The sequence below is a fragment of the Odocoileus virginianus genome, chromosome 15, assembly GCF_023699985.2.
Source record: "Odocoileus virginianus isolate 20LAN1187 ecotype Illinois chromosome 15, Ovbor_1.2, whole genome shotgun sequence".
Taxonomy (NCBI): Eukaryota; Metazoa; Chordata; class Mammalia; order Artiodactyla; family Cervidae; genus Odocoileus; species Odocoileus virginianus.
Window position 1 is genome coordinate 61,856,883 of NC_069688.1, and position 20,534 is coordinate 61,877,416.

The following is a 20,534-nucleotide window of genomic DNA, read 5'->3' on the forward strand; positions in this document are numbered from 1 at the left end:
TCCTCGGTTTCCTGGAGAGGCAAGCCTCACAGGCAGGAGCCCAGCCTCCATCTGCAGAGGCCCACGGCCAAGGTGCTCTCACTCTGCACCCGTTTCCTTCAGTCACCAGTCCTGGGATTTGCACCCCTGAGACTGATTAACCTAGAGACTGTCTTATCATTTGCTTTGTTTGATGTCTTGCAGAAAGTGTTGACTTTATGGAGCTGATATGGTACGCGGTTTCAATGTCTTTAATTTTCCATTCCTAAGGTTATCCTCAGGTTAGAATTGCATAAGGCAGCCTCTCCAGGAGATTACACTGAAGCCCAAAGGGGCTAAAGGTCTTGTTCAAGGGGTTGAGACTTCACACCTGGATGAGAACTCTCAGATCAGAACTGGAAAGGTGTCTATAGAGTCAGCTCTTAAGTCACTTTCCAGATTACAACTTTCAGAAGCTAAACAGTTTGTACCTTAGTATCAGAGAAGAGCACATTGCTAAAACCCTGCCTTCTACATTTTTGGTCTTTTGTTTAATCTCACATTGTTTTGTAAAGTAGTAGAAATGTATGCATACCCTATTTTATAGTATTTTGTGTCTTTTTTGAACGTAGTATAAAAGCAGATAAAATGTGACAAAGGAGAGCCAAGATTACTTAAAAGAAAAGGAAGTTGCATAAACATCAAAAAGGTGTTGAAAAGTCCAGATAATTGACGCCAAAATAATTTAAGTGCCAAAGAATTTAGTTAATTATTCCTTGACTTTGAATAAGTCAATGTCACTCTATTCCTGCCAACATTTTGAAACATAATGACAGATAAATTCGGGTGCTAACAGACATTCTGTCATCAGCTCTTCTAAAGCTTATTTATCCTGTTCTGTTTTCTAGGAAAGGGCAGTCTATTCTATCAAGAATGGTACCCATAGCTCCATCTCAGTACCAAGCAAGGCTTGATACAGCCACACCTGGATCCCACCATTCCACTACTGAAGGTCTGATGCACTACCCTTACACACCTAACAAAACCTCCCACTCCACATACCATTATACCCTTTATAACCGACGTTACCAACCCCACGCTGTCATCATTGCCATCAGCATACTAAGAATGAGTTCTAGAATTTTCTCTCTCATGGGGAAGTTTCTCCCAGCACACACATACAGCTCCCATTGGCTACCCACCCATCGTCTGGTGTTTCTTGGGTTTTTCTCTCTATGTGTGTTCAATCACTCAGTCGTGTCTGACTGTTTGCAACCCCATGAACTGTAGCCCACCAGGTTCCTCTGTTCTTGGAATTTTCCAGTCAAGAACACTGGAGTGGGTTGACATTTCCTTCTCCAAGGGATTTTCTTGATCCAGGGATTGAACCTGCGTCTCTTGCACCTCCTGCATTACCGCGGCACCACCTGGGAAGCCCTTTTCTCTCTATATTCAACTATACTAGTAAGTTTTATCCAGAGATACAGGACCACACAGTGCAGGTATGTCTGTGTCGTAAAGACATTTATGATAAGGAATTGGTTCACACAATTATGGAAGCTGCTATTGCTGCTGCTGCTAAGTCGCTTCAGTTGTGTCTGACTCTTTGCAACCCCATAGATGGCAGCCCACCAGGCTCCGCCGTCCCTGGGATTCTCCAGGCAAGAACACTGGAGCTAAAAAATCCCCAGATCTGCAGGATGAGCCAGCAAGCTGAGGACCCTGAAGAGTCAACAGTACAGACGCAGTCTGAGGCTGGCGGGCATGTGACCCGGAAGACCAGGGTTTCGCTGCCTGTCTGAGGGAGGTGAAAAGCTTATGCCGCGGTTCGTAGGCGGTCAGGCAGGAGGAAGTCTGTCTTCCTTGCGAAAGGCTCAGTCTTTTTGTTTTATTCAGGCTTTCAATTGAAGGATGAGAGCCACATGCATTAAGCAGGGCAATTTGCTTCACGCAATCTACTGATTTCAGTGCCAATTTCATTAAAAAACATCCTCACAGAAACATCCAGGACAGTGTTTGACCAAACATCCTGGCACCCTGCAAGCCAGTCAGGTTGACAGAAGAAACTAACCATCACACAAACCTTTAAATCTGGGGGGTTTGGGCCTTCCCCCGGGATCTCTCCTCCCTCTGCAGTCTCTTCCCAGGTCCCTCTATCAGTTTTGAGGATATCATCTCCAGAGATCAGATATCCACTTTTGCTAGATATACACTAATGATGGATAATGCTCTTCCAGCATGATCCACATTTTACATTCTCAACTGTTTGCATTTTTTTAGAAAAGTGAAAATAAAAGTGACATTTGTTTAAGTGATGTGTCTTATTTAACCTGATATATCTAGAACCTTATTGTTTTAACATGAATTAATACAAAATTAATGTGTGCCAATTATCAATTTATTATTAGATTAATATTAGATTAAATATCATTATGAAATTCAGCATTGAACTACCTGCTCTGTGAAAACAGAGCTTTAAAAATCTCTTTGCAGCAAGCACAAGGATGTTTTCTCCATGGAGGGACACTGTAAGGGGGGAGACTGGCTTCCTGGTTCTGGCATGCTGCTTTTTTTCTGTTTTCTTCTTGCTCCTCTTGGGCGCCTGGCAGGGACACATGTGAGTGTGCCTGCAGGGGCACCTTGCCCCAGCCTCACACCAAGAGCGTGCAAGCCCACAGCCTCAGCCCCAGCCCAGCGATTGTCTCTCTGCCCCTCCTAGGACGGACCCCACATGGCCCAGCTGCCAGGCCACCCTGTTGGCACAGAGACGCCCCCACTCGCTGTGCCCAGCTGCTCGCCAGCCTTGGGCGGTCTGCACCATGGACAGCGTCTGCCATGGCGCTCTTACCAAGACCTATTCCGCACACTCCAGGCTGTGTGTCGCCCTGCCAGAGCTGATTTCCCGACTCTGAGTCCCTTTTGCCACCTGCACGCCAGACGTAGTCCTCTGTACCCTGGAGGGGTGTTTCTGCTAGCCTGGCAACCGTGGACCAGCTTGGTTCCGGGCCACCCTTGAAACTTCCCTTCAGTTCAATGGGTTGCAACCACGCTTCTCCATTGATCCAAGTCCTGACTTCAGAAAGGAGGCCAACCACCAAGCTTGTCCTTCCTTGGAAACTCTCCCTTAGCCGGAGGGTGTTCCTGAGTGTTCTCTGACATCTTTAACTCCATTTTAGAGTTAATAATTCTTCACAGTGAACGTTTCCTGTTCAAGCGATTGTGTGATTTGTCCCCTGGTTGGATCTTAAGTGAAATAACATTGCTTTGACATTCTTTTTTCTTAGGAAGTCTTCCAAATCTGTTTTGTATTTCACTCTGACAGACTGTCTCTGTTCAACCTGCCTCATTGTAAGTGACCGCTGGCCGTATGGGGTCACTTATATATTGGGCAGCTACTATCCTGGGCAGCACAGCTCTAGGTCTCCCGGACTGTACTCTAACTGCTGCAAGTTCAGGTGTCCAGAAAGGATGGCTTACCCCCTCCTCTGCCCCATTCTCCTTCTCACAGACCTTGCTCTCTCACTAAACGGCGCTACCACACACTCAGCTGCGCAAGTCAGAAAATTGCTACTCACATTTCCAGCTGTCTCTTTCTCCCCTCACCTATAAATTTTGTCAATTTTGACTCCTAAACAACCTGTGGATATGACAAAAACAGAAAAGAAAGAAAACTGCCCTTTATTTATTTTTTTGAAAACTGCCCTTTAAACATATAACAAAGTTCAAAAGACGTATAATTCTATACAGGTCTTTATGCTCTTTCTTCCTAACCAAAACTTCAGTTTCTTAAAAGGCATCAACATTCCATATTCATAATGATGCTGTGAAACACACATGTTCATACACTGTAGAAACATAAAATACACGTTTCTATTTCTGGAAACAATTTGATAACTTAAATCAAGTATTTTAAGTATTTATAATCTCAGATCTTATTCCTCGTCATGCTCTCCAAGAAAATGTTAGGAGATTGCTCAAAGGTTTATGTCGAAGGGTGTTCATCACAACGTATTCATAACAGAAGAAATCTAGAAACAATGGAAATGCTAATGATAAGAATATTTAAATAATATCAAACATCAACAAGATGTAACTTTAGAAAGATACTAAGTATATTTTAAAATATGCTTAGTATGTATGTTTACATTTATAAATTATAAATTATCTAAAGAAAAATTCCAATTTTTAAGAAACAACATAGTTTATCTGTTTAGGAAAAAAGGCTGCAAAGAAATATATCTTTAGAAAGTTAAGTGGTGGAATTTATTTATTGTTCGAGAACATCTGTTGGGCTCCCTTTACGTGCCAGGCACTGTTATAGGCACAGGGGATACAGCTGCTGCACTGACCAGCTTCCAAGATAGTCTTCAACAATCCTCACCTAGTGTTCAGCTCCTTTTGTAGTCTCCTCCACTGAATAGGGCCAGCATGTGTAATTGTAAAAATTCAGTGGAAGCAAAGGTGTACAACTTCTGAGTCTAGGGCATAAGAGGTATTGCAGTTTCTCCCTTGATTTCTTGGATCATTCAGTCTGGGACTCTCCTGCTTCCACAGCAGAGGACCCTCAAGTAGCCCAGCAGGGAAGTTCAGGAGAGGATTTGGGGAAAACTGGCAACAGCCAGCACCAGCTTGCAGCCATGTGAGTTGCTTTGCAAGGAAACCCTCCAGTCTCAGCCAAGCCCTCGGATGCCTGCAGCCTCGGTCAACATCCAACTGAATCTCGTGAAAGACCCTGAGCAAGAACCATCAAGTCAAGCCTCTCACAAATTCCATGCCCACTGAAATCATGAGAAAATAAATGAAGACTCTTATTTGGAGAAACTCAGTTTTGGAGTGATTTATTATGCATTAGAGAACTAACACAGTAGCACACAAAACCAGATAAAATGCTCTGCCTTTATGGAGCTCACATTCTAGCAGGAGGAGACAGGTAATAAATAGGCAAAGTAAATAAATACATGGGATGCTACGTGATGATAACGGTGGAAAAGGAGGGCAGGGATGTGGGAGGACTTGGTATTTTACAGAGGTAGTTGTGAAGCCCTCATTGGAAACCAGGGCATATGAGAGAAGACCGGAAAGAGGGTCCCAGGTGGCACAGAGGTGAAGAATCTGCCTGCCAATCCAGGAGACGCAGGAGTTGGGTAGGAGTTGTGGGCGGGGGTGGGGGAGGGGGTTGGATCTCTGGCTCGGGAAGATCCCTTGGAGGAGGAAATAGGAAGCCACTCCAGCATTGCCTGGAAAATCCCATGGACAGAGGAGCTTGGTGGGCTACAGTCCATGGGGTTACAAAGGGTTAGACATGACTGAGCGAGCACACACTGGAAGAGGAGAGGGAGGAGCTTTGCAGATATCTAGTGGGCAGAGAAGTAAGGAAACAGTCAGGGGTGGGGTGGGATGGGGTGGGGTGAGGGTGCAGGGTGGAAGGTTGTCAAACAGGGCTTCACAGGCCATTGTAAGTACTTTGGCCTTTATCCCGAGTGATGGGGGAAGTACTGGAACTTCTGAGCTAAGGAATGACATGATCTGATTAACATCTTAGCAGGATTCCTTCTGGGGTAGGTAGAGATTAAAGCAGGGGAACCAGTTAGGAAGCTATTACAGTAATCCAAACGAGAGAAAGACTGTGGTGAGTTAAGGCAGAATGCAGTAACTGCTGGCTGTTCACCTCCTTCTTTATACTTTTCTGAATTTTCTGAATTTCCTCAAGTACTCTTCATGACTTTTGTAATCTAAAGGAAAAAGACCATGAAATCCTTATAGCCCTCAGCAATTTGTCTTATTTAACAAAATATAGATGATTACGTAATTCTTAGTAGGATTTCAGAACAAGAGAGTTCTGAACAAACAATACACAAAGAGAGTCGGAAACTGTCGACTTTAATCTAGATATGATCTTGGGTGGCCTGGGCCTGAATGCCTTGGGGCAGGGCTGGGGTTCCCAACCAGAGATGGAGGCTGGGTCACGGCAGCGTAAGCACCAGATCCCAGCGACTAGACCAGCAGTTAGTGACAAGGGCCCCGTCCCTTTGGCATTGCAGAAAAGAACATCCACAAAGACAGAAAGTGGTGAAGCAAGTAAAGTATTTCTTAGGAGGAACAAGTACAGTACATATGGATAGACACATGGGCAGACTTGGAGAGAGAGCCCCTGAGTCACGCCCTTGTGGCAGTTTACATCACTTCTGCGGGGCATTTCTCCCAGAGTTCCTCTGGCCGCTCATCTTGATCTGCCTGGGTTCACAGTCCATATTCAGTATATCTCAGGATCTTCCCACGTGTGTGCACACATCTTAGCCAAGATGAATTGTACCAAAAAGGCATCTGGGTAGAACAGCAACAGAGCCTTTTCTGTGCATGTGCTGCCAGGGAGGGTCTCCTGACTTTGGGACGAGAAATATGTGGTCTGTGCAGGGTCCAATCTCCTCCCTTTGATTGCCCTGCTATTCTTGTCTTGGAGTTTTGGTCAGTAGAGAATGAATCTCTGATTGCTTTACCCTGGGGGGCCCTTCTGCCTCCTGCCTCATATAGACTCTGAACAGAACAATATCAACAGAAAAAAATCTCAAAATCATTGCTGAACTTTACACAACTTGAGTGTTTACATTATCAACTAAACATGGTAATTACAAATCACAGCAGCCTTTAATTTTGCTTTAAACACTGTTGAAATTTGGAGTGCCAAATGATAATTTAATAGCTCACTGCCTCCTTTGCAGCTACCAATTTTGTTTTAAAAATGCATTTGCTAAATATTCCCCAATTCCTATAACTTTTAACCATTGCTTGCATTTTAACCTAGCATCACAAAAAATGTGAAAGGACTTCATGTACTCTTTGAAAATCTTTATTGCCTTTGTGATAGGGATTTCACTGTTCCTCACCTTCAGATATTTCATACGCAAGCCATCCTTTGTAACTGTAATTAGTTCAGGTTCAGGATTTCTAGGCATTTGGCCAGGAGATTACTCTGAATAAAATCTGCTTAATTAAATTAAAAACATATTTGTCAAACACCTATCACTTCCAAGGAACAGTACTACAAAAAGCTAAAAAGAAGTGTTCTAGGTATTTTTCAGTCGTGCTAAAGACAGAACTCTAAAGTCATTTTTAGTGTATTGGCTACAATCTCTTCTCTGCTTCTTATACTGAAGGAAATTTTATTTCATTCAGCAAATGCTTATGCCACACCTTCCATGCACTGGAAATACGGAATCCTGGATGGCAATATAAAGGTGAATGAGTAGTGAACCTGGCCCCTGAAGAGGGCATGTACTAGTTGAGAGACAAACGTACATACCAGTAATATGATATTTGATTTAAATTATAGAAAATAAATAATAAAAATACAAAGCCTGTGATTCACCTCCTACAGCTTCAGAATACCCTAAGGAAGTGTCGCTTTTCCTTCACTGCAGAGTGCTAATACAGATATTTCCAGGAATCTGACCTAGACAAAAAGATGGAAGGTCCTGTCTGCTCTGCTCTGCTTTATTATATAGAATATGTTATAAATGCTTATTCTTAGTCTGAAAATAAATTCTTCTGTCACTGAGGGGTTAAAGGAATAAAAGACTCTGCATTCCTATAATCAATCATGAAACTTTTCATGATAATTGGCTCCTCACAAAAAATGCGTTTTTCCTTGAAGGGCAGGTAGCTTTCAGTACTCTGGAGAGGGAAATACCCACTCTAGTGTTCCGGTCTGGAGACTCCCATGGATACGACTGGGCAGCTCTCACTTCATTCTCGCCGCACGGCTTGTTTGCACTTTCTTGCGCGTTTGCTGTTATGTTAGAAGTTCTCATCTGCCTGAGGAAAGCACTGCAGCTCCGGCTCACTACAGTCTTCGCCTAGAAGTTCCAGCGCTAGCCCCTGATCCGCTCAGACCCTAGGCGCTCGGTGCCGCCCAGCGAGCCTGGGGCGCTCCCAGCGGCGCGCGTCTCGCGTCCCGGGAGCGCGGCCCCGCCAGCTTGCAGGACGCGGCCGAAGGCCGACTTCTGTGAGACCGCCCTCACGGCTCTGGTGAACAAGAGGCGCCGGCTGGTTTCTGTACGCGAGTCCGCGCGAGGAGCTCGAGGCGCGCCGCGTCTTCCGCGTCTCCGCCGAGTAGAGCTCAAGGCCGCATTCGGCCAGAGACGCCAACCGGCGGGACTTCACACGGCGGGCGGGATTTCGCCCTGTGGGCGGGGCTGCGCGGCCTTCAGGGGCGGAAGCTCCGAGCGCCTCGGCCCTGTGGGCGGTCCTACGTTCGGTGGGTGGGAACCAGCGTGGGGCGGAACCACGCCCACAGGGCGTGGCTTATATACGGCTACAGATTGAGTTCTGGGACGGGACTACTCTCTGTGGGCGGGGCTTAGCTTGTTTACCCACCGAGCTCTGGGACGGGACCACGCTCTCTGGGCGGGGCTTACTCTGTCTACCCACAGAGCTCTGGGACGGCACTTCGCTCTGAGGGCGGGACTTCGTCCTGTGGGCGGGGCTGCGCGGCGCTCAGGGGCGGAAGCTCCGCGGGGCCTCGGCCCTGAGGGCGGTCCTACGTCGTGTGGGTGGGAACCTGCCCGTGGGTGGAACCGACCACGACCAGTGGGCGGGGCATATCTCCCTTTAAAGACCGAGACCCTGGACTGGACCGCGCTCTGTGGGCGGGGCTTACCTCTGTCTACCCACCGAGCTCTGGGACGGGACCATGCTCTGTGGGCGGGGCTTCGCCCGGGGGCGGAACCGCGGCCCGAGGGAGGCCCTATGATAGGCCCTCTCATCCCGGAACTTCCGGGTGTCACGTGTGTATATGGCGTTGCCTGGAACCTGAGAGGCTACACGAGGGTTTCGGAGGCCTGGTGAGAGGTTAGTGAAGGACACTTCCCTGGCGCTGGCGCGAAGCTTCGCGGGGCTGGGGCGGGCCTGGTGGGCCGCTGCCGTCCAGAGGTCGACTCGGCTGCCCGCTGCCTTGGGCGGTTGTCCTCGGCCGCCGGCCCGCGGGCTCAGGCCGGAAGGCCCGGTGCTGGGCCCTCAGTCCGGGGCGAGGGACCAGAGTACAGTCGTTGTTTTGTCATTCGCCTCCACGGGGTCGTCACGGACAACCCCTGTACCCACCCTGCCCCCCGCTGAGCTGTCACCTTCTGCAAGAACCTTGCCCGAGTCCCCAGACCCGTTGGATCTTTCCGTCTGCTCACAACGCTTTTTGTTACCAGACTCAGCCCCTGTCTATGCGTTTTGTGTTTGTATATGTTTCATATGATGCATATGAATTCTCTACCGCACTTGACACGTAGTAATTCGTTGATGAATGATCGGATTCTGGTTACTTATTGGAAGGATTTTAGATTAATTTGGGGTGGCTTTTTATGTGTATTTTCTGCTTGTATAATACTCAGGTATTTTTACTGTGTTCCTTTTTTTTTTTTTTTAATTAGAAGGCGTATTATTCGGGTTCGGGAAGTTTTGCCGTCTCTGTTGTTTCCTTAAGTTGGACATTTAAGGAGGAGAGATACAGTGTGAGCAAAGGGAAGAAAGGAAGAATGTGCAAAGTGTCTTCACAGATTAATTAGTATTCTAAGCTGGCTACAGAGATATAGCAGAAGATACGTTTGACACATTTATGCTAGAATCAGCTTTTCTGCAACATGTCATGACAAAGAATATTGCTTCTTGTGGGTTGGAGGAGCCATTGAAGAATTTTAACATTGGGACGGTTCATTTTGTACCACTGTGCAGGATAGACTTGAATGCATATGGCTTAAGCCAGGCCTTCACAGTCTTTCTTTAAAGGGCCAAATAATAAGGATTTTTGGCTTTGCAAGCCACAGTTGTGGCAGAAAAGCAGCCACAGACAATACATACATAATTAAATAGATAGAGCTGCATTCTAACAGTCATTTACCAAGACAGGTGCCTGACCTGATTTGGTCTGTGGGTAAAGTTTGTCCAACCCAGAGTCTAACCAAATAGTCCTAGGAACTAAAGCAATAACCCAGTCCTGAACTAAGGCAGTACTAAATCGTGGTTTTGTGTTGCTCTTTATGTATTTGTGAGGCCATGTCACATAATGAGAGCTCAGGATCTAGCCTTCCTGGCTTTGAACTGTGGCATACCCTGAACTACTAACAGTGTGACAATGGGCAGATTAACTTCTCTTTGCATCAGTTTTTTTATCCACAAAATGAGAATGAAATAGTACCTCCCAAAGTGTTTTTGTAAGAAGTTAGTTAAAAAGCACATAGAATGTTAGCATAGTGCTCGTACATGTAGTCAAAGCTTAATAAATCTTAACAATTAATTTTGAAATTGTTCCTCACATGCATTGTTAAAGACAGGTTTGAGAGATGTTTCTAAAATAGAATTTATAGGCTTAGTGTGTTTAGCTGTGGAACAAAAATAATATGTTAAAATTTTTAGGCAAGAGCCATTCACACAGAAGTGATATGGAAGTCATGAAAATAAGGCTGGGGTTTGGACATGCAAGATTAAGTACTGATTTTGAGGAGCTGGGCTTCCCTGGTAACTCAGAGGTAAATAATCTTCCTGCAATGCAGGAGACCAGAGTTCAATTTCTGGGTTGGGAAGATCCCCTTCAGGAGGAAATGGCAACCCACTCCAGTATTCTTGCCTGGAGAATCCCATGGACAGAGGAGTCTGCAGGGCTGTAGTCCATGGGGTTGCAAAGACATGACTGAGCGACCAACTTTGAGGAGGTGCACACAGGAGTGAAAATGGGGCAAGTAAAAAGGAATGAAAGACAGAAGAAAGGAGTCAGTCTTAGAGTAAGAAAGGAACCCCAGTGGAATACCACCATGTAAACTAGCGGAAGGATGGGTGGTGACAGTTAGCATTGTCAGAAAGTTGGAAAAAAAAAAAAACCAGTTGTTGTGTTGGTAATAGTAGTTAATGACTCCAACTGGCAGAAATTAATGTAGAGCCTCTTACGGTCCAGGTGCTGGAGATGCAGAAAAGAATTAGATACTCTTTGCACTCAAACAGGAGAATCTGTAGGACCAAAAGACATGGAATTTAATACAAGTAGCAGTTTTAAAAATAGTAAGGAGTAAGGTGGATCATCTTAATTGGTACCTTTATTTCCTAAATTTTAATTGATTTACAGTTCATAAATGTGGGCAACTTAATTGAGCTCTTTCTTTTTTTCCTAGACAATGGCCAAGAATAAACTCAGAGGGCAGAAGTCCAGGAATGTATTCCACATAGCCAGCCAGAGAAGCTTGAAGGTTAAAAATAAAGCAAAACCAGTTACTACTAATCTTAAGAAGGTGAGTGTCACTGAAGCACTCTGCCTTTGCTGCCTACAAAAGCAAGATGATTTTAAGTATTTGTTTTAAAAAAGAAAAATGATGAAGAAAAATAGCCTCCCTTTCTTGAATCCAGATGTGTGAAAGGAAAACATTTTAACTGCAAATGTATGAGGCTCCAAGTAACAGTTAATTCTCAGAGACTGGAAATCAGAAAAAACAAAAAAACAAACACATTATGGAAAAATTCTCTCTAAATTCATATATATTCAAGAAGCTCTCAACAGAGCCAGGACATGGAATGTCAGTCAGCACCCATTCTTTTTATCCTCAGTAATTCTTATTTCTCTGTGGAGATACCTAGAACTCAAATAAAAACCTGAAAATAGGAGATAAAATATTTTGTTTAAAATACAAAATGAAAAGAGTTGCTTTATTTTTTCAAAATATTTGGGGAATGAGAAATTTCTTCAAGATTAAGTAGACGCCTTAAGAAGATGATTCAAGGAAATGTTTTCAAGCTTAAGTACTAGATGGAGTCAGCTCTCAAGGACTTACTAATTATCATAATGGTCCATAGAAATGTAACATTTTATCTTTCCATCTTCATGAACTAGCTGAATTAAACTTTTTGGTGGAGCAGTTTCATGTCTTTGGAAATGCTAAAAGGGAAATAAAGCTGAATGATACGACTGGAGTTCGGGGGTGACATGTAGATAGGATTGTCTTCAGGGTTGATGCTGAAGCCAAGACCTGAGTGACAGGAGCTCCTGACGCGAAGAGCGGTGCAGTGTTGGTGCAGCGGCATGCTCTGGGCAGGAAGAATAGCGGGTACAGAGGCCTCCTGCTGGGGAAGAGTTTGGTGTATTTGAGAAAGATTACTCTGTTTAGACAGGAAGTCCTAGAAACTTTGTGGATGCTACTGGAAAAGACCTGTGGGTAGGTAGCCTGGTTGGAGAAAGTATCAATTTTCTCAGAAAGTAGCTTAACTTACTAAGGTAAGATTGCCAGGCAGCACATAAAAGGTAAGTTTGAAGTTGGTGATTATGAACGGACATGAAGCCAGGCAGCCAGTTGTGATTTCCTACAGCTTCCATTTGAGGCTCAGAAAAGGCTGATAGTTGAGTTGAACCAAGTTGCCACGCAAGTCTGATCAAGGGAGAGGAGGAGAGTTAAGAGGGTGTAAGGAGTGACTGACGAGTGGTCATGGGATCTGAGTAGGCTAACGCAAGGAGTGGAGATGGAAAATGTGAAGAGTAGGCAACTTAGAAAAGGTTTCAGCGAGATTTAAGAATTACTAATAAACTAAGTGAACTAGAGGGACAGGAGGTGGTGCAGCCTAAGGTAATGCAGTGCAGTGGTGGCAAGGTAAGTCATGGATAAGATCCCTGGAGACGAGGACCTGAAAAGATGAAGCGGCCCTGGATAGGTTCTTGCCGAAGCCACTAAGCAGTGCTGCCAGGCACGAGGCAGGTCAGTGAGCCAAGGTTTGAGGTTGTTCACAAAGGAGTCAGTAATCCTGGTGTTGGCAGGGGGCAGCAGTGAGGAGAGGGGGTCAGGATGTCCTGGCGAGTAAGGTGCAGAGGAGCTGAGAGTTTGAAGGAGGAATGCTCGGGAGCAGTGAAGACCAGAACACCGCCCCACCTCATTCTCAAGCACGGAGGGCTGTACCGGTCGCGCTCTCAGGAGACCGCCAGGAGCTCCTGTCAGGGAGGATCTGGAGGGGCCCTGCTGGGACCCTGGCAGGGTTCTATCCAGGGTCCTCATTTCACAGATAAGAGACGGTAGTGTCATGGCCTGCAAACATTGTAGGCACATGTTTTGGCCTGCTTATACCAGGAAAGTCAAGGTAGAAGGTATAGCTACATAATTCTTTTTTAAAAAGCAGAACCTTTTGTCGAAAGTGTCTCAATAAGACTATAAGAATTTTAGTGTGAATTATCTGCACAAATTGGTAGGATGGATAAGAGTTTATAGATTTGGGGGTTTAATAAGATTAAGGTTGCCTATATTTTATCTGTAATGGTTTTAAGATCATGAATTACTGCTCTTTTTTCTTGTTTTAAAAGATAAACATTGTGAATGATGAAAAAGTTAACAGAGTGAATAAAGCTTTTATAGATATACAGAAGGAACTGGCAAACTTCTCAAAAGGCCTTTCCCTTGAACCTCTGCAGAAACAGCTGGTGAGTAGAAAGCACTTGCTTTTGTTCTGGCTAATTCCAAATTTTCAAAGCCCATATTGATTGTGATTTTTAGTACTTGGCTCTGTAGTATGTGTAGCACATCCAGACTTTAAAACACTGAGTCTAAATATGGGAATTTACTGTTCTACTTCCAAAAGTATGACTGGAAGAAATTATATTGGCTAAAAGATTGTATGTCAGTAGACTGTCATTTTTGTTTGCAGTTATGTAAATTTTTAAATGTAATTTCTTCTCTCTAGGTGTCTCAGCAGTGTCATGAAAACATACCAGTTAATGTTGATGAGGCTACAAGATTAATGGCTCAGTTGTAATAAACCAATGATGCATCAAATTCCCCAAAAATACCAATAAATTTAATCTTTTATACAATTTTATTTAAAAAATCTTGTTAATGTACAGGCATTGGCACATTTTAAAAACAAACTACATAAACAGATCTTTCCTATAACCTAGGAAAGTGGAATGTCAGAAGTCAACAAAATGTGATCAACTTAAAGTGCTAAACCAGAAGGCACTTCACAAACTCTGTTCACTGAAGCAGTTAACATATCCCAGTTCACACCCTTCACTTCATGAGTGGCAGTGAGTGTCTGGATTGGAGGACACAGACACGGACAGTCTCGCGGCAGTAAAAATGGAAGACAAAACAAGTGATGAGCCCTTGGCCAACGTTCTTGTTTTTCACGACCTGAAGTCTACTTTAACTTTCTTCTCATATAAGAAAAAAAAAAAAAACAAGGGTTCAGAATGGGAAGAAAAGTTGAAATTTCAGAAAGTAATTACTTGAGGATGGAGGGTTGGTGGATGTGATATCATTTTTTCTCCTTAAACAGTCAGAATCCTTTGTTTTTCTAGTTGAAGTTTTGTGAAGCAAAAAGAAAGTATTAGGGAAGAACATTTCAGAATCAGTGAACTAAAAAGGTGTTACATTCATTATTTTAAATACTTAGGTTATTAAGAAGTCTAAAATGTTACACAGTTAGAGGTAGATAACAGTCCCAAATTTCCATGGAATCTAATAATTTAGTATCTGGACATCAAACAGATCACAGACGCCTTCATTATCATCTAAATTAAAGTTGTAGTCATCTGCTGGGGTCGGAGAAAGCCGTAAGAGCGGAAACACTGCAAGTGAAAACACAAATGCAGTGTTAAAGATGGTTTCTGCATACAGGTAACGATGTCTAAGATAAAATACTATCAAAAACATCAAGCCAAATTATGCTTCCCATGTTACATAGGAAATTAAAAAAAAATACAATAGGAAATGTAATGATCAAATTAATGATTTGTATTTTGTGTGTATCTTCAAAGATTCTTATTTAAAGACATTTTATGCATTGATTATAGGTTTAGCTTGGGAAATAGAAGTTAAAATTTTTATTGGTTGAATTCATCACTAAAATGATTCAGAAACACTAGTCAGTATTTTCTCTGATCTGCTAACTAAGCTACCATTTTGAAAACAGACAGGAATCAGACATAAGTTAATAAAAATGCTGAAATTCTCTGCTTTTACAGAAACATTTGCTAAATCTCTTCAGTGGTTACTAGAATGCTCGCTAATTTAACAGCTACCGTGTGTGTTAGGAATTCAAGAACTTACAGGAAGGGAAGGCCCGGACAGTAACTGTTAAAGTAACTACAGTTTTATAATCAGTTGATTTTTAGGAATTATTTCAGGTTAGACGATTATGTAGCTATCACTGAAATTGGCCATGATGGGCATATTTACAAAACTAAGTTTTCACATTTCTTGTTGACTCAGATATATTGTTCTACTCTTCTTGGCCAGATAGTTCAGGTGTGAAAAGGGCTAGTATGCCAACAGTGTAGAAGTTTATTCTGTAAATGTGATTAAGTATCCCCTTATGAATTATTTTTCATAAAAATGCAGGCAAAGAAATTCTTCATGATGCCTATAACTTAACTATAAATTTCATGAAGCATCACAGTACATTAAGCAGTAAAAAAAAAATACAGGTTCTCATGTCTTTTAAATCATAATGACACTCAAATTCTAGAAAAGCATTATTAATATATAAGGTTAGTTACCAAATTTTTTAACTGCTTACCATCAGAAGACATTAACTCATCAATGATATCTCCACTAATAGATCCCGCTGGAAACAGAAATGTGATAAAAGTTTTTTTACATTTCTTTTTATATATTTTAACAGCAAAAAGAACAAATAATGGTCTAATTCCAAAATGGAATCCTAAGGAAAACTGTATATACATACATATTTACACAGTCTATGAAACTAGTAGTAGTAGTAATAGGATTAAATGGAGAGGGAATTGGCAACCCACTCCGGTACTGCCTGGAAAATCCCATGGACAGAGGAGCCTGGAGGCTCCAGTCCCGGGGTCGCAGAGTCGACACGACTGAGTGACTAAACAACACAATGTAATTAAAGACAGGATCTGTTTTTAAATTTTCCTTCTAATACATATTCCAGTGCTGGGCACGTAGGAGACACAAAATTAACACTTGTATAGGTTTACTATTTTGCCTCCTATACTAGATAAGCGAGTAACATCACAACTGAGAGATTCAGAAATGCTCTCTACCTTGTCCAATGCAGTCTTCGTATTTTCCCCTCTGCTTTTGAAAACAGTGGCTCTGAACTCACCTGAAGACAAGTCTGTGGCTGGCGTGTGCTGAAGAGTCGGGCTTCGTTCAGAGACGGGTGGCTCAGGCGGGCTCTGAACGGCCGTGCTGGGCTTGTGCGGAGGCACTGGGGCGGGGGGCTGAGAGGGAGGCTGCGTGAGGTCGTCTGGGGGGGGCACGGGGAAAGCCACGGGCTTCGCTGAGCTGGCCTCTTTATTGATGAGCAGCACGTGGATAGGTCCTGAATGGCTCTTCAGATTGATCTGGTATTTCTTTTGTCCATTCTGACCCTTTGAAGTTATTGGGCATAAACAAATGAACAAAGGTCAACATTTCTAACCAACATGAAACATTAAAAATAAGACGGGCAACTACTGTATCCTTCTATTTTTCTGTGTATTCATTCTAGATAGTTTCATGTTGAAACTCCAACTTAAAATCTTTATCTACTTAAATAACTAATGGAACATCCATGCATAATGGAACTCTATGTAACCTTGTTCTGTATTTTCCAAGTCTACTATAAATGTGTTATATTTTCATTTAAAAAAAGAAAGGCAAAGCTATAGGGACTAACTAAATACAACAAAAGTCAGTAAGTCAAAATAGTGTAGAGACCAGAAGAATGGGATATTGAGGACTACAAAGCACTTGACCCTAAAAAGTAAGCTTTTCTCAAATAATGGTCATCAAAAACTCTCAGTTGTAGAATGCCGGAAGCCGTCTATGTTGGCTCTAATTACACACTCCGCCCTCAGCGGTGCTCAGAGCATTGCCCTCAGCTGTGGTAGCCATCGCCTTTGGCGCTGACCGCCATGCATGTGGTGGTCATCTCAACATGTGGTCTTAAATAGCAAGTGTCACCAGGCAAAATTTTTTTCCATTCAGCAAAGCACAAAGACAACTTATTTTTCCTACAGAGATATAAATGTAAATCCCCTCATTTCAAAAAGGTAATTTGTATCCTGAGGCTTCAGAAACTATAAATGCCTAAATACAAACTTATAGAATAGCTGGGAGAAGCGAAGGAGGTAATAGGAGATAACAGTAATTTTTTTCTACCTTTTTAAATTGTTTTCAAATCTGTTTTAGGAAATTTGAAAATGAAAACAATGAAATTTATATTAGCATAGAGTCAATAGACATCTGACTCAATAAGCCAGAAAATGTTTTTTAAAAGACCTAATTTAAAGCAGTATATTATTGTTGATATTTAAAGTGAACTTTTTCTTCAGGATTGTTATATTGGCTATAGATTGGTCAAACTGATTTTTTAAGGTTATTGACTGGATCATCACTCATTCCTTGATGTCTTCTAGCTCAAATAAGATTTTTTAAAAAGTAATGTTAAATGATCAGTCACATCCATAATTTTGCAAAAGTACTGAAGACATCTAACTTCAGATATGAATACTTACAACTTAAAAGCAGTTACTTGAAAGTGTTTACAATTAGCTCATGTTCAGCTCCAGAAAATGTTTGTCCCTCGTGAAGCAGCAGATCCATTTTTAACAAAAGCTATCCTACATACGTACCATTTCTGGAATAGGTACCTCCAGCTGTGTACCAGAAGGTGCTTGAATGGCCAAAAGTGTATCACCTGGTCATGAAAAAGTTAAGAAATAGATTTTTACATTTTAGAGAAAACTATTGATCTTGCAATACAATGGCCAAGAGAGTGGGCTGTGAAGTCAGAATGGTTGGATTTGGTGACCTGGGGTTCTGGTTCTTATTCTGTAAAATGGGGGTGACATAACTTACCAGACAGGGTTTTTTGAGGGTTAAATGAGGTAATATATCTTGTCAGTTTTTTTTTTTCCATTTATTTTTATTAGTTGGAGGCTAATTACTTTACATCATTGCAGTGGTTTTTGTTATACGTTGAAATGAATTAGCCATGGATTTACATGTAGTCAGTTTTATATAGAGAGACATAGATAAATATATATAACGTCATTTAGTCCTCAAGGGCTTTCCTGGTGGCTTAGATGGTCAAGAATCTGCCTGCAATGCAGGAAACCTGGTTTTCACTCCTTGGTCAAGAAGACCCCTTAAAGAAGGGAATGGCAACCCAGTCCAGTATTCTTGCCTGGAGAATTCCACGCACAGAGGAGCCTGGTGGGCTACCATGGGGTCAGAGAGAGTCAGACAACTGAGCAACTAAACACACGTATGTGTTAGTAGATCTTACAACAGGGTAAATATTCACTCTATTCTCATTAACAAATTCTGCTCAAGTTAATTTTGCTTTCACCCAGGCTCATGTCATGTCTGAGACTCTCAAAACTTCCTTTTAACCTTAATTAAATAACACTGTTAAGTATTTATACTACTTAAATTGGTATGATACAATCTTAAGCTTACATGAAATTTTGAAGCCAGATTCTACAGCAGTATCTGCTAGGCTGAACATTAAGAATATTCCCCCAAATTTCTTTGAAAAGCTTGGGAAATACGGTGACAAAGTAGAGCAATGAGGCCGTGTATAAAACCAGCGCAGCCTTAGAGTCAGGTTCCACTTGGCAAAGCGTTTGGCAGATTTTTTTTTTTTTTGTATGTGCATGTTACAAGACTGTCCTTTTAATAGCCTATGCCTATTTTGTGTTATATATATAATGGGAATTCAGCCCCCACCATCATTTTAGTTATTCATAGTGGCCAAGATCCTGCCTGCCGGTGCAGGAGATGCAAGAGATGAAGGTTCGATGCCTGGGTCAGGAAGATCCCCTGGAGTAGGAAGTGGCAACCCACTCCAGTATTCTTGCCTGAAAAATTCCATGGACAGAGGAGCCTGGCGGGCTACAGCCCACGGGGCTGCAGAGAGTCAGACACGACTGAGCAACTGAGCAGATCATCTTAAGGGGAAAACATGGAAGCTGGGGAGGGAGGAAGGTGAGGAATAATTTTCCAGATTATAAATGGATAGACCTGGCTGTGTCCTCATGATTTTTTTGAGCTTTACTGGTGCATTTTTCACCAGCACATCTGCTACATACACTTTCATAAACAGTACCAATGAGAACCATGTTCTAGTTCAAGTTTAGTCATTGACTGTGATTCTGTGACTCTGAGGCTGTTATTTAATCCCTCTCTGACTTAGCTGCCTCTCCCACACACAGTTTATACCTACCAAGGCAGGAAATGAAGTGAAAGCTGGGAAAAGCAGTTATTGTCATGAGAACAGAAATGAAAGCAGCCTATCAACACATAGCACTATAGAAGGAGACCAAAAAATGTCCACAAATCCAGAAAATAATGACGTGACTGCGTGGGGAATTTTAAATCACATTACACTAAATACGTTGATCAAAGGAAGAACAAGAAAAAATATACTTTAAAGTACTTACCATTAAAACAATTACAGATGTCTTCATGAGTTACATAGGAAAATGTACTGTCACAGAGTTAAGGAATAACATTTATATCAAGGCCTGGATATATAAATTAAGATAATTATTCTGAAGACCAAAGTGACCAAATGCATGAAGGGACTGTCACTCATGGTCAGATCAAAAAGAACACAAGTCTTTTGTCTGAAAAGGCAATCAAATAAAGATCCATAAGAGAAGTATCCATCCTTTGCTCTAAGAAGAAGCCACTTTGGATTTGTGTCATCTGAGGACTCCTGGGGGAGGGAAGGAAACACATCCCATGGAGACGGGAGCTTCTGGGGGAAGGACCCTGATGGGGGAGGATGCTGTCGGTGGGACTGAAGAGCCAGCTACTGAAGTCGCTGCATCGAGACTTCTTGGGTCATGGTCTGGGGAACTGGGAGTGCCGCGATCTTGGCAAGTGGTGCAGCAAAGTGTGTGAGCAACTAGTTCAATGCTTTTTGGAATCTCGGGGCTCCACAAGGCACAGCTGAAGACCCCTATTATTATCAAACTGTTAAGGAGTTCTGATTCTAGAAAGGAAATAACAAATGACATCATGGACTCATTCACCAAAGACAAGACAACATGAAAAATAAATTATATACACAGTCAAAAGTTCATGAGAGGTGGTATAAGATAAATGTAGTTAAAATGTTCCATGAGTACGGGTAAGTCACAAATCAACAGTCACATATCTGAAAGAACACAGTGGTCATAAGAAACACATGGAGTATATCACTAATGTTTTTCCCCAAATATGGTAGATATACCAGCCTTAGAACCCTACCCTCTACTAAAGTTCTCTTTGGGTTAATATTAGGCAGAATGTATCCTGGACTGATTGCAGGCCTGTGATATTTCATTTTCAAACCAAAATTAATTTTTTAAAAAGAGTTGCTGAACTTTTACCACTTTGAAACACTGAATGATTTAGGTTCAGAACAATGATTTAACAACGACTTACAAATTTGCAGACTCCTTCTAAGCACACTTTAGCTACTGTATTATATCCTATCAATGGGTAGACCAAATATAGGGGAATTTGCAACAGACGCATCTATTTGATAATAGATGTACTATATGACTTAAAAAAGTAAAAAATTTAAAATATTCATATAAATTACTAGAAGAATGTTAT

The 20,534-nt window shown here is 42.3% G+C and overlaps 3 protein-coding genes across 3 annotated transcripts in view; 1 reads left to right on the top strand and 2 right to left on the bottom strand.

Moving 5' to 3' along the window:
* CA13 (carbonic anhydrase 13) overlaps positions 1 to 8,152 on the bottom strand; it is a 58,904-nt gene extending 50,752 nt beyond the window's left edge. The window contains exon 1 of the mRNA XM_070477443.1: positions 7,650 to 8,152. The gene's annotated coding sequence lies outside the window, so the exon portion shown is untranslated. The remainder of the gene's footprint in view (positions 1 to 7,649) is intronic.
* A 469-nt stretch (positions 8,153 to 8,621) lies between these two features.
* On the top strand, positions 8,622 to 13,777 carry RBIS (ribosomal biogenesis factor). The gene is made up of 4 exons (XM_020884651.2): positions 8,622 to 8,805; positions 11,106 to 11,222; positions 13,271 to 13,387; positions 13,648 to 13,777. Exons 2-4 carry the CDS (start codon positions 11,109 to 11,111, stop codon positions 13,717 to 13,719), a joined length of 303 nt encoding a protein of 100 aa, XP_020740310.1. The 5' UTR covers positions 8,622 to 8,805; positions 11,106 to 11,108; the 3' UTR covers positions 13,720 to 13,777.
* Positions 13,761 to 20,534, bottom strand: part of E2F5 (E2F transcription factor 5) — a 30,514-nt gene continuing 23,740 nt past the window's right edge. Inside the window, exons 4-8 of the mRNA XM_070477441.1 lie at positions 19,370 to 19,411; positions 17,558 to 17,622; positions 16,045 to 16,312; positions 15,484 to 15,531; positions 13,761 to 14,533 (exon numbers count right to left, since the gene is read on the bottom strand). Coding sequence (XP_070333542.1) covers positions 14,424 to 14,533; positions 15,484 to 15,531; positions 16,045 to 16,312; positions 17,558 to 17,622; positions 19,370 to 19,411 — 533 coding nt within the window. The 3' untranslated portion in view covers positions 13,761 to 14,423. The remainder of the gene's footprint in view (positions 14,534 to 15,483; positions 15,532 to 16,044; positions 16,313 to 17,557; positions 17,623 to 19,369; positions 19,412 to 20,534) is intronic.